General features: G+C 42.2%; 1 protein-coding gene across 1 annotated transcript in view; it reads left to right on the forward strand.

Annotated features, from left to right (window-relative positions):
* The window catches only part of MRPS5 (mitochondrial ribosomal protein S5), a 55402-nt gene extending 53844 nt beyond the window's left edge, over positions 1-1558 (forward strand). Inside the window, exons 11-12 of the mRNA XM_020794782.3 lie at positions 1031-1248; positions 1329-1558. Coding sequence (XP_020650441.3) covers positions 1031-1248; positions 1329-1332 — 222 coding nt within the window. The 3' untranslated portion in view covers positions 1333-1558. The remainder of the gene's footprint in view (positions 1-1030; positions 1249-1328) is intronic.
* The last annotated feature ends 12971 nt before the right edge of the window (positions 1559-14529 follow it).

A 14529-nucleotide genomic window follows, 5' to 3' on the forward strand; every position in this document is an offset into this window, starting at 1 on the left:
AAATTCGTTCCAGCGAAATCACTCTAGAACGAAAATGTCGTAAAGCGAAATTTAGAAGCCCATAGAAACGCATTAAAACGCGTTCCGATGGGCTGGAAACTCACCAGCCAGCGAACATCCTCCATAGGGTGGCCATTTTTGCTGCCTGTCCCAGAAAACAGTGGGGGGGGCATTTTGTTTACCTGGCGGCCATTTTGAACCCGCCGATCAGCTGTTAGAAAATCATCATTTTGTGAAGAATCAGTTCCCAAAGCAGGGAACCGATCATCGCAAAGTGAAATTCCCCCATAGGAAACATCGTAAAGCGATCGCAAAATGTTCGTCGTAATGCGGTTTCGTCGTTAAACAGAGCGATCGTAAAGCGAGGCACCACTGTATAATAGTCAGCCTTTTAGGTGCTACACATTTTTGTCTTTTGTTTGTTTGTTTTATTTTGTTTCTTTAAATTTTGCCTGGTATATTTTATTAGTGCATTGAAATTTATTTTGGATTCTGTCTTGAGGATATCTTTCTCCTTGAAGGCAGCTTGGAAGTATTTAAAATATATTTTGATAATTAAGGAATCTGCAAGTATTTGTGTTCTTAACAGTGTTGCTTTACAGAATTGCTTTGTGGGTTCTGTGAAGTTCATAATAAGAAGAATTGCGTGCTGTCAAGTCAGTTTTGATATATATCAATATCTTTCAGGGTGTTCTAGGTAGAATGTATTCACAAGTGGTTTACCCTTCACGTATTCTTGTAGGGGGAGAGGGTGCCCTGGGACTGTGCCATTTACCCAAGGCTACATTGGCTGGCTGTTCCCCTAGGAGCAAGGAATCAAACTCCCAACCTCTGGTTCTGCAGCTAGATGCCTCACTCACTGAGCTATCCAGCCAGCTTGTGAAGGTCATACCACATTGGAAAGACAATATGACATGTCTTGTTTTGCCCTTTGTGCTGAAATGGCACCGTTTAAACATGCTGAGTTTGTAATTAGAGAAACTATAGCTCTTCTGACTTGGAAAACTCTCCTTTTATTTTCCCAAACTAGAAAACTCACCAGAAGCTGGCAGATGAGAAGAGTCTCTACGTAGTAGAATTTCGGGACGAATGTGGCCCACTGCCCATCGTTGTTGCAAAGCCCCAAGGGCCGGTGAGGGAAGATCCTGAGCCTGAGGATGAAGTTTCTGATATCATACCAGAGTGGAGAGAAGTGAGGGCTGCCCAGGGAGCAAAGAGTCGCTGGGCAAATCTCAAAAGAACAATTTGGTAAATTGGATCAGCGTTGAGATACACGAAACTAAAAAGATTCAGCATCATCACCGGAATATTTGTCCTTTGTCAAATAGGTGAAGACGGCTGAATGTTTTCGCTGTGCGACCTCTCAACGGCTGCTGCTGCAGCAACTTAGTAGCCGAAAAGAACTTGGTCATGCCTTTCCCATTTCCCATTGTTTTGAACACAAATGGTGGGTGTGCTTGTGGACGAGAGGGAGAACTTTTGTCTTGCAGGTCAGGAAAGCAGGTACGGTGAAGCTATCAAATAACACACTTGGAAATAAAGTTGTAATCAAATGCCATACTGTCTCTCTTTTCTTTATAGAGGTTCTGGTCTGAAACAGCTTCTTATGCTGATGATATTATTATTATTTCCAAGAAAGGCAAACACGATGCCATGGGTTCTCGAACTGTTTGGGCCCCTTTAAAACAAAAAGCAAATTTCGCCTTGTTGATAGGCAAAGAGGAAAGTAATGTAGACAGGCCATTGGGAAACACAGTTGAAAGCAATCCAACAAAGCCAAAACATTAGAACATAGGAAGCTCTGTTATATTGAGTCCGTTCACTGACCCATCTAGACCCGTTTTGGCAACTTTGAGTGGCATCAACATTCCAGGATTTTGGGAAGGGTTCTTTATTGTCTCTCATCTGTAAATCCCTGGTATTATGGGGTTGTTCCCATCCAAATGCTACTAGCCCCAACTCTGCTTCTAGAATCAGATGAGATCAATGTGTTTAGGACCACATGTGGTGAGATATTTTGGGGGATCCCATCCCCATCTCCAGTACAAACAGGAACATGGCCTAGTGGTAGCGCACATGGTTTTGTGCAATTGGTTCCAGGTTTACCATCGGACCCAATTGAAAGTTATAGCAAGTCTGCCTGAGACCCCAAAGTGTTTCTACCATTTAAAGTAGGCAGTATTTCATATGAGCCGATAGTCTGATGATCCAATACTAAGCGGGCTCAGCCTGCAGTTGGAGATTTGCATCCCAGGATCCCTCACAACCCCTACAAAAGGCCATGGGGTGTAACTCTGTACAGATGTGACCCAGGCTGCACACCTAGTTATGCAAGAGTGCAGGTAGTTCACAGTATTCTTTGAGTCATGCATCATATTGTCATTTGTCCTTTGTTTTCAAAGAATATATCCATCAGATGCAGATTCACCAGAAGTGAGTGATTAAGGTTGAACAGCAGCACGCTGATAGAAACAGAGGTGAACAAACAGGCCTAATTAATGCATGTAATCAATGAACATTTAGAATGTGAAACTGCTGTTTCATATACATTTCGTTTCATTCCATCTCTTGATGTCTGACAAAATGGGTGTGTCCGCAGAAGCTTACGTTAAAATATAATGGTTAGTCTTCAAGGTGCCACATGTTTTTCTTCTAAAAAGAAATTGCCACCCAGACATCTGTTTAGCAAAGGTGTAACAAATTTCAGAGGAAGCTGAGACTGAGGTATGAAAACATAAGTGATAGATGGGTTTGACCTTAGGCTTTTGGCTGAATCCAGCCCAGCTATGGCTCCTTCCCCATAACACCATTGTTGGATGGATTACCAGTTTTTTATGTCCCCCCCCCATTCTAAATGGAGGGAATGCCCTTCATAAGACTTAGTTACTGACAACAAAGCCTTTATGCTAAATCTGCCAGTCATTTGGTTCCTGCTTGTTTACTTTTCACACGCACCATGACCACAGGAACACAGCCTTCAGAGACATCTTTGACACTGAAGTTGGCCCTTGGGCAGAAAACAGTTCCTCACCCTTGTGATAAAAGGGCCAGATGAACGCTTATATCTGTATTGCAAGAGTTTCAGACTTCAGAAATCGGCAATGAAGAGACACTTTTGACTCTACTTTTCACATGTTCTGCTCCTGCAGAAAGTAATCTTTCTTATATAGATAACATTTATGCTGCCTCTTACTATGATTATGCTGTTATTTCATCTCTAGTGTAGAACAGGTGTGTAGGTTGGGTAACTTTTCACAAATATGACTAGCTTCAAAATGAGATTCATAAATTCAACCCGAAAGGGCACAGAAATTTCAATCCAATTTTCTGCACAGTCTCCATCCTTTGATGCAGAAGAAGATGAATGTCTTCAAGAAACCCCTTTTTTGGCTGCAATAAAAAGTTAACCTAGTATTTAAAATTTCATGTCCTTGGCTAAGTTTTTATTGCAACAAAACTGAATTGTGGTGTGTGGCCACTTGGCTGTCAGAGAAATTTTAAAATATATTTTTCTTATTCGAAGAAATATTGACAGTGTATTCAGCAGATCAATAGTTTTGTTATCAGAGGCACTCAGTTTTGGTGGTTTAATACGTAGCATTATGGAAAGGCTTTGGCCACGATCCTGTTCGCTTTTGCCACACATGTAGGCAGTTGTATAAACAGTTTTCACTATATGAGGGATGTCCATCCCATGACTGGAATGTACTCATTTGTGGTATTAGGACACAACCACACGCACAATCAGCAGTACACAAAATAGCACTCACAGCTTGGGCAATTGCCCTTAAAGTTTAAGGCTTAAACACTCCATGACAGCACAAGATTCTGCCCTTTGTTGCTTTAAAATCTGCCAATTCTGATCCATATATTTAAAAGCCAGTCCTCAGCTCTCTGTCATAAGTTTGTGTGAGCAAGGAAAAGGGTCTGGGAGATAGTGCAGCGGAAGGAGAAAACTTGATCCTCGTAGCTGAGGTCACGCCTGTCAGAAAACCTGCTTAGCCTGCCAGCTATTGGTGTGTCTCAACATATTCCTTTGCTGATTCTACCTGAGTAAATTATTAAGTAAAAGGCAAACCAGATGGATTTCATGCATGTGATCCCAGATTCAGAGCCAGAGATGCAGAACCCTTTTCCTCCCAAAGGCCACATTTCCAGTTCCAAAAGGGTCTCACAGAGATGGTGGGTGGGGCTAAATGCTAGAGATGGGGGCAGGAGTCAGTCTTCCTAATTGGCTGTACTGCAACAGCTTTGAGCATGAAAAACATTGCCCATCAGTGAATAATAAGCGCTTGTGCCATGTAAAATGTCAATACGTGTTGCTTTTCAATGCAAAAGCTTCCTAGTCTGCAAATGGAAGCTCATTTCACTTCAAAACTTTCCTGTCTTGAAACAGATCCTTATTTTCTATTTATTAATTAATTAAACTATTCTGAGGTATAAACCACTCAGAATAGTGCCTGAGAATTAATTAACTAATTTTCAAGCACTATTCTGAGCGATTTATAGCAAAGTAATAGAACATTACAACAATGAAATCACAATCAAACCAATCAAGGGATAAAATCAGATGCTACAAGAGCCACAAATCAAAATATAGGGCAGCATATAAGACATAGAAATCGTGCAGCAGGGTTGCATTGGAAGGTTTCTCTAGAGCAATATGTTCGGAAGCTTTCTGATCATTAGGAGGGAGGGAGCCAAGCGCATCTCCATCGGGAGCTGATTCTGGTGTGTTGGTGCCACAGCAAAAAAAGGATTGGCTCTTTATCGTTGATTTCTGGGCCTCCTTCAGAGTGGGCAACTGGGAGAAGCATTGACTGGGATGGTCTGGTGGAGTGGGTAGATGACCTTGTGCAAAAGGAGCACTAATCAGAGGTAAGGATCATGATTAGGTCAGCAAAACAGAGGCTTCCCCTCTGATCAAGATGAGCATGTGATGTTGTTCTGTCTAGGACCCAACTCCGGGAGGCACTGGAAGACAGGAAGGCCTGGCGTGCTCTGGTCCATGGGGTCACAAAGAGTTAGACACAACTAAATGACTAAACAACAACAGGCAGCTTCCAGTGCTCAGTTCCTTTTATGTGTGTGTTGTGGGGGGTTGGATTTTTTCAATGTCATACAGTGTTGCAGAGAAAGCCTCCTTGGTGCAAGGCAGCCAGGCTGTCATTCTAAGGGATCATTTAGAACCATTGATCTTTGAGCACACAGGAGTTGGTGTACTATTGAAGCCTCCAATCGCATCATGTTCTCATAAAGAACGGTGTCTTGTTGCCGAGTAACAACTGCTTTGGTTCAATGGGACCTAGTTCTAGCAAAAGAATGAGTTCAGACAGGTGAAGAAATATATTTAATGCACCTGCAAACTCCCACTTCCATTGTGAATCTCAAGGCAGTGTGCCTATGGGATGCGTCCATTCAGCCTCTGCCGTTGCGCAGCATTGCATAGCAAGTGGCTCTATCACACACTCTCATTGAAGAAACCATCTGAAATTCTAAAGGGAAAAGCAAAAAGACAAAAAGACCTTGACCTAATATTGTAATGGTGTTTTTTTAAAGAAGGTATGCCCTCTAACCAGCAAAGGCTTAAGAACATTGCTTTTTGGAGCCTGTGTGGCTGAAGCGCTCCCATCCGCTGGAACAAAGTCATTAATTTAAATTAAGGCAACAGATCTTTGCAGACGTCCCTGTCGGCTCACTGTCTGCTGTGTGCAGAAGAGCTCCGTCTGCGGACTTTGAAATAATGTTTCTAGATTCAGATAGTAGAGAATAATAGCTATTTTATAATTTGTGTCATTAAGGATGGGCAAAAAAATTGGTTCTTTGAGTATCCCATTCTTCCCGTATTTCAGAAGAAAATTCAACAGGTTCTCATCTTAAAGCATACAGTGTTTGTACATGTAAGGCATGTATCTCAACCCTCAAAGGATCTCAAGGTGTACTTGTCTCCTTTCCTTAAATCTGTCCTGCAGCTCATCTAAATATTACATTAATCTTGAAGATAGTTTCATATGCAATTCTAAAAGCAGGGCAAGATTTTTTTGGATGCCAGAGGGGAGAATACACTGCCACTCTAGGTATGCTGTTACCCAAGCTGATTTTGCCCATTGGAATGAATGGGGCTTCCCCTGGCACAGGGTAACATAGGATACCTCCTTGAGTAAACCCCACTACACAAAATCTACACATCCATCACACTTAGATCCAGTTTGATGGGAACAGGATCCCAACCACAGAATGAAATATAGCCACAGAAGAAAGCAAATATAGCTGTGGAAGTGATTAGCCACAGAATTTCTAGTGCCTGGCTGTTGACTCGCAGGGATCATCTCTGTCTCTCTTGTCACATCTCATGCTGGATGGAGATAAGGTAGCTGCCTTCATATATTGTGTGAGACTCTACAAGATCCGTCTCACCATCTCAGGGGGGCCTAGAGAAGGGATGAGATGTCACAGGAGGGACTGCCATCACGTCTGCTAGCCCCCAGCAAGACACTAGAAATTTATGCAGACTAGTCAGAGGATTCAACCTCTCTTCCACCAGTCCCCTCACTCACTTATATACTTTGCTGTCTGTGGCTGCCAGGCCACCACTTAAGAATGCAAAGCTGATTTGCACATGTCCATGAAAGGAAGCCATGAGAAATGGAGGCTGCTTGATGTATCACCACTAAATATTCTTACTTGCTTGCTTATTTAAAATATTTTACACTGCCTTTCTTCTTAAAAGGACCTAAGGTAGCTTATAACAACTAAAAGATAATATGTAAAAGCTAAAAACAGTAAGTGTACAAATATTTTAAAAGATTTAAAGGAGTATTATATTTTTAAATGGTTGATAAAATCAATACTAAAATTACAATTTAAAACAACAGAACACAACAGTCCATTTTTTTAAAAAAAACCCTTCAGGCAGACTTCTCAGCAGCTTGCCTGAGAATTAAAATTGTAGCCTGCTTGTAGAAAGACAGCAAAGAAGGCTCTCTCCCATGTTCCCACCAAGCATGCCTGTGAGGATGATGGGACAAGGAGACAGGCCTCCCCTGATTACGTATCTTAATGCCTATGTTAGGGTCATAGAGGGAGATGCGGTCTTTTAGATAGCTTGGGCCCTGTCCATTTAGGGCTTTATAGATTAAAACCATTGTTTTACACACACACACACACACACACACACACACACACACACACACACACACACACACACCTCATAACCTTTTTAAGAAGCAATACAGAGCATACAAATATTCTGACGGGCAATACAGCCTAATCACTGAGTTCTGTAGGCTATTGTAAACATGCCAATATCTAGACAAGTGCCACTTAGATGGGCTCCCGATGCTCAGCTGAGTCTAAAGGATGACTCCTGCCTCCCTCAGCTTTTTGCCACGATACAGTCAAGTATATGTACTTTTTTGTTCTTTTTGGGAGAGTGAGGTTCAGCATGATCATACTTCCTTTGGGAACCCAGTACAGCCACCAGGGGGCATTTTTCTTGCTTCCAGAAAAAGTCTCTGTTCCCCAATTAAACAGGCAAGAGTTATCCAGTATGGGCTTATTTATATGCTTATTTCTGTGAGACCATGGTTTAGTTCTGGAAACTTCTGGACTTCTAGAATTTGTGATCTGTACTTGGGGTCGGGCAGGGGGAGACTCTGAAATACATCTTGCACCATCTCAAGTAAGCCACATTCCGTGGTCCCATCTGAAGTAGAAATTATTTTTCTGACCATACTGTTTTCATTGCACATCCCTGACCTTAGAATAGGAAGGGGTTCTGTTTGGTTTTTCTGAAGCTGAAATTAATTTGTTAATCAAATATCCTTCTCAAAGCTGTTCTCTGTAACCCTAAAAATTCCTAATAGCCTCTGAATATCTGAATAGGTGATCATAGTCACTGCCATCAAGACAGTTATGGTGCCCCTTTTCAGGGTTTTCTTAGTAGAGAGTACTTCAAGTGGTTTATCATTTCCTTTTTCCGTGGCGTGCCCTGGGCCCGTGTATGCCCAATAACTTTTTATCAGAATTTGACATCTAAAACCATGTGATTCCGAGACCTTACATTTCCAACATGGTATTTCGTAATCTTTTACTACTTGCATGCAATGCTTACTTTCGAAACACTGATTTACTTTAGGGGGACTTTTATTTACTTTTGGAAGACATTGAATAGTTCAGTGGAATATGGTCTGGATTTTTATTGCCTTAGTTGCGTATTGCTAAGATTGCCATCTAATTTTAAAGCAACTAACAGCGCAGCCCTGTGTGCATTTACCTGGAATAAATCCCACTGTGCTCAGGTGATGGTGGCTGAAATCTTCTTGTGTAGTTTGGTATGTATAATAATAATAATAATAGATCTGCCGAGCTAGAAGGAACGCCTAGTATCATCCACAACCTCCCAACCTCTGGCTCCAGATGCCTTCAACCACCGAGCTATCCAGCAGCTGTTTGCAGCAGAGATGGACACCATCACCAGGGGCACAGCCCTGTTGATTAAGGGCAAGATGCCATTAATTCAAGGTGATTTCAAAGCACATGCAACTTGTACAAAAAGCGACAAGGTCACCAAAGGAAGCGTGAGCAATCCAAGCCTATCTGCAGAAAAAGTCAATGGATACTTTTTTTTTTTGAGCAGTCATCTAAAGCAAAGGGAGACATATGGGCCCCCTGGGGGGGCCCTGGCACATTTGAAGGGGGCCCACAGACTGGAAACAGTTCTTCACACACCACCTTGTAAGACTCATTATGTGACTTACACAATCCTGATTCAGCCTCTCTCCTTCATTTCATGTTTACGGCCATGGCCAAAAAAAAAAGGTTGATGTTGCTAGGCCACCTGAGTGGGGAGAAATGCCTAAGAACTAATGGGCAGAATGCTGCTGAGATATCACAGAGTGGACAAGCGTGGTCCTCCACACACTCGTTAGCTTGCACTCATACAAGCCAGAGAGTGCCCCATTCAAAATAATGGGGCTTTCGTTTGCACAAGGAGATACACACCCTGCACAAGCAGTGGGAAAAGCACAGACGTGTAGGTATCAGAGTGCTATGAATGCAGTCAAAGCAAACAGGATTTTGTCCAGTAAGTTTATGTAAGCAGTAATAATAATTCTGTGCTGCCAAGTCAATTGTGATTTATGGTGACCTTTTCAAGGGTTTTCTAGGTAGAGAGTATTCAGAAGCAATTTGCCATTCCCTTCTCCTGGGGGGGGGGACCCTGAGACTGTGTAGCTTGTCCAAGGTTAATCTTTTTTTTTTTGACAGTGTATCATATATTGATACCAGATATTCCTTGACTATTTGTTTATCCATCTCAAGCTGATTCCTGTCCACTCCCTTTGTATTTCACATTTGCCTGGAGAGTCATAGACTGTCTTTTGGGAAATAGGAATTGAGCACGTCTACCTTTTCTTTGTTGACTTTTTTTCCATTCCCACTGAGTCGCTGAGTCACTGTTTCTGTTTCGCTGATTTTTTTTAAAGCAATTTTTAAAAAATCAGAAAAAGGAAGGGGAAAAAAAGGAAAAACTTAGTGGCACCCGAATGACTCACGGTTATATTTCGATTTGAGTTTTTGTGGATAAATCCAATTCTTCAGAGATGGATTTATCCGTGGAAGCACACATTGAAATATAGCAGTTAGTCTTTAATATGCCACAACATTTTTTAATTTCTATTTTGTTGTGGTTGTTGGTTTGGATATGCTTTCACAGACTAACATGGCTACTTATTTGACTATTGCCCATAAATATCTGCCTGTAATCAAAAATATGTACTGGACTGTGTGGTGTTGATGTCTTCTTCATCATTTAAAAAGAGCCTCGTGGCGCAGTGGTTAAAACGCTGTACTGCAGCCAAAACTGTGCTCACGACCTGGGGTTCAAATCCGGTAGCCGGCTGAAGGTTGACTCAACCTTCTATCCTTCCGAGGTCGGTAAAATGAGTACCCAGCTCGCTGGGGGGGGGGGCAATGTGTAGCCTGCATAATTAACTTGTAAACCGCCCAGAGAGCGCTTGAAGCACTATGGGGCGGTATATAAGCAGCACGCTTTTTGCTTTGTTAAATTGCCATGCTTGGATTTCTTTTTAGAAAAAAGGCAGGAGGGGTGGGGGGAGAGAAAAGAGCCAACGATAAATGTGTTTGCCAAAAAGAAAAAAAGAAGGAAAAGAAGCAGCAGACAGAGACTGCTCTGCATACCAATCCTGCCTGCATCTGAACTAATTTAAGTCAACCTGAGGTATGATAAAATGAATTAAAAGACAGCCGCTAATGGGCTGGGGGTGCAGAATGTATTTGCATAAATGAGTTTGCCCAGGATGATTGCTTCCAGTCAGCTAACACTCGGTGTTGGCATAAATAAAGGGAATGTATGCATTAGTGTCACAAGAACCTCTAAAATGGGAAGGAGCTCACACTTCAAAATTGCAGTCATATCATTCTAATGGAAGGCCTGACTCAGACCGGGATACGGTGACACAAGAGTGATCAGCTTCTATGTGTTTATTATCTACAAGCTTAAAGGTTGCGTGCACACTGAATGCGAAAAGAGATGTGATGTTGGAGATCCAGCTTTGGCTACACAGCGCCTTCCGGATTTATGGAACTGCAGGTCCCATAGTCCCCCATCACGGGGCAAGTACACACATACCAACAAAGCGGTGGGAGCAGGAGGGGAGGCAAGAATAAACTTCTTAGATCCTTCCTCTATTTTCTTGGGAAGACAGAAAACAAGAGACAGGAAGCTGTCCACTCCCATCCAATATAACAAACCTCAGAAAGATGCAGGCAACAACGTCTGGTGATTCATGATAACCCAGGTTTCCTTCAGATTCTTGGCTTCATCAGGTCATGTAAGCACATCCAGCAGGCACTATCTTGTTCCACAGTTCCACCCATATAGCAGGAGTAATACCATCAATATTGTCATGTGTGTCCAAGCTATCTCAAGAACTGAGCCTTCCTTTATGAGCCTGCTTGGGTGTTAAAATAGTTAGGAGAGGCCTTTCTGTCTATACCACCACCTTCAGAGTGTGTTTGGTGGGGACGTGGGAGAGGGTCGCCTCTGACTGAAGGCAACCCTAGAAATGAGAGATCTCCAGAATGTTCTATGCTCAACGGCCCTGCTCAGCTCTTGTAAACACAGACCTCTGGCTTTCTTTAACAGAGTCAATCCATCTTATATTTGGTCATCTTCTTTTTCTGATGCCTTCCGCCATTCCAACATTACTGTCTTCCCCAGAGAATCCTATCTTCTCATGATGTGCCGAAAGTAGGGCAGCCTCAGTTTCAACATATTTGCGTCCAGAGATCATTCAGGTTTGATTTGATCTAGGACCCACTTGTTTATCATTCTGGCAGCCCAGGCTATCCACAGAGCTCTCTTCCTGCATCAAATTTCAAACGAATCCCCTTTCTCTCCCCCCCCCCCCCCGTCAGCTTTCTTTACTGTCCAACTTTCACATGTGGTGATTGGAAATACAAGAGAGTGGATGATCTTAGTCTTGATCTCCAGTGACACATCCTTACACTTGATGATCTTTTCTAGTTCTTTTGTTGCTGCTTAGTCATCTTTAATATCTATAAAAGGATAGGGAGCACATGGGTTAAGACACATGGGGATTAGGCACTCAGACAAGAAATGGATTTTATACTTTAGGTCGGTGCACTCCTCTATACACTTGTTTGGAAACAAGCTTCACTATACTCTGTTTAATGTGCTTCCCAATAACATACATTGGGAGTTTTGTTGCCATTTTCACAGAATCCACTCCAGATTTATAATGCCCCCGGCAGCAATAATTGCATATTGAATTCCCACTCAGACAAGGTACAAGGCAAGTTAACTCTAATTGTTTCTAATCAGTGTTGCACTGGCATATTCTTCCATAAAATGATTGTAACCATTATTGCTCATGCCTTATATTGAGAATCCATGCACAGTGTTCCATTGTGATCGTTCGTAGAATTAGATGAAATTTCATGGACGTTTTTCTTGGATAGATTGAAATATGTGTTCAAGAGGAAGCAACATTTTTCAAAAATTGCTTACACTCATTGTACATAGGGTTTTTTTTTTAAAGAAAAGAAATGCCATTTCATATTATGCTAACTAATTCCTATTAACAAATAAGTACTAAAGCAGAGTTTTACATTTATTTTAATTTTCATTGCTGAGAATTTTAAATCCTGTCCTCCCACACACTGGGAAGAAATAATTAGTTCTCAAAGAATAACAAGAACAATGGGACCAAGAGCCTGCTCCTTTTGCAATTTGTGGTTTCTCATTGCTGATGAGCTAGTTTGTTATTCCAGCATTCCAAGGTTTGTAAGGTCAATGAGTTCTACATGAGGATTCTTTTATCAGGCAGCATATCTCATTGCTGTCTCAAAAGTTTTTTTTTAAAAAAAGCAAAAAGGAAGGAGTTCTTTATTCAGCTGAGGTCATAATCATCCTGAGGAAGTCATCCCACAGAATGTAACAACAGCTACCAGCAAATCTGGCTTTGAAAATCAGATATCCACATGAAGGATAACATTGCTGACCTTTGCATGTTAGGAGAAAGGGGAATGTCATTTGTTTTGCATTTTGATTTATATATGCAACCAGGTTTCCTTAATATAGGAGGGGGTGTTGATAAGTATTCAGCCTTTCCCAGAAAAAAATGAGCTAGGAAGCTGTAACTGCCACACTATTCTACATACACTATTCCCACAGGAACTCAATGCACTTGTGACATCTGTCCTGCAGCTTCTTAAGTCCCTGCAAATAAAATTCTTCCGACTGCTGGTGTAACCACTCATTTGCAGCATTAGTTGCCTCCAGAACACTCCCAAATCGTTGTCCCTTTAGGGGTGGGTGTTTTTTTTGTTTTGTTTTGAGTTTGGGGAACAGATAAGAGTCAGAAGGAGCCAGGTCAGGAGAATAGGGTGGATGGGGCATAACTTGAAAGCCTAAGGACGTCACGTTTGCCATTGTTTCACCTGCAAGGCGTTGTCATGCAACAGGATGACACCTTTGGAGGGCTTTTCTCCACGTTTTTCCTTGATGTTTTGCCTCAACTTCATCAATAAAGCACAGTAATATTTTGCATTGATGGTTGAACCCTGTTGGAGTAGTCCACCATCAGAACTCCCTTCTTATCCCAAAAAACTGTTGTCATTTGCTTCTGCACCGACCTTTGCACTCAGAACTTCTTTGGCCTGGGGGAACCACTGTGCCTCCATTCCTTAGACTGTTCCTTTGTCTCAGGATTATAACAGTAGATCCATGTCTCATCACCAGTTACCAGTTTGGCCAGGAAATCTGACTCATTTCTTGCAAAATGTTCCAAAACAGCCACCGATGACTCCACACGTTTCCTCTTTTGTTCGGTTGTCAAAAGTTTGGGGATCCACTTTGGTGCCAGTTTTCTCATTTCCAAGTCGTTGTGGATAATGGCACCAACTCTCTCACGTGATATTCTCAGATATATAGCAATACCTTTGGCTGATATTCAGCAGTCCTCCATGTTCATGTCATGGATGGCTTTAACATTTGCAGGCACAGAGACAGAAACAGGCCTTCCACTGGGTTTCTCACTTTCAACACCGAAATGGCCAGTTTTAAAATTGACAACCCAACATTTAACTGTTGCATATGAAGGGCCACTGTCACCCATGGTTTGTGACATTTCATCATGGATCTGCTTTGCACCTTTCCCTTGGAGAAACAGGAACTTGATTATGGTCTTGTGCTCTTCCACACTGAACTTTTCTGGAGGTGCTGCCATGTTCCCTTTGGACCTGATCATGAAAGATAAGTTAAAATCATAGGTAGCTGATTTTTTTGCACCATTGAATACAGACAAATTGGCCAACACACTCTGCAATTTATAGCTTCCTAGCTCAATTTTTTTCTGGGAAAGGCTCAATACTTTTCAGCACCCCTTCGTATAGCACTGTTTTTTCTATCCCCGGCATATCTCCCCAGCGTATGCACTCTAAGAAGAGATGGGCACAAACTGTGAAATTGGTGGTTTGTGATGGTTTCTGGCTGATGGCTACCCATGAACTACAAACCATCATGAACCCCTGCCCCCCAAATGAACCAGTTTATGGTTCGGTTTTGAGGTTCGTGCCGGGGGGGGGGGGAGCCCAGCCTGCTGCCTGTGAGCATCTGGATGCACCTGTCACTCAGCTGACAGCCAGGTGCATATGCACAGGTAGGAGGGCCAGCTCCTGTGCAAGGAGCCAGGTCTGCTGCCTCTCAGGAGGGTGGCCTCCATTTTGCCAAATCAGAATTAAGCACCAAGTGGAAAACATTTGGCGCATCATTTCATTCCGACAAAACAGGTTGCACGGATCGAACCATGAACAAGCACAGTTTGTGTTTTTTTTCTGGTTCATGGTTTGATTCATGCTCATCTCTGGTTCTCAGGAGTGAAAATGCTGAAATTCTGCAAATGTGTTAATTTTAAAAAAATCAAAATGCAAAACAAATGACATTCCCCATTCCTAGGACTAGCATGCAAATATCACCTATGTTTT

This window comes from Pogona vitticeps, chromosome 1 (genome assembly GCF_051106095.1).
Source record: "Pogona vitticeps strain Pit_001003342236 chromosome 1, PviZW2.1, whole genome shotgun sequence".
Taxonomy (NCBI): domain Eukaryota; kingdom Metazoa; phylum Chordata; class Lepidosauria; order Squamata; family Agamidae; genus Pogona; species Pogona vitticeps.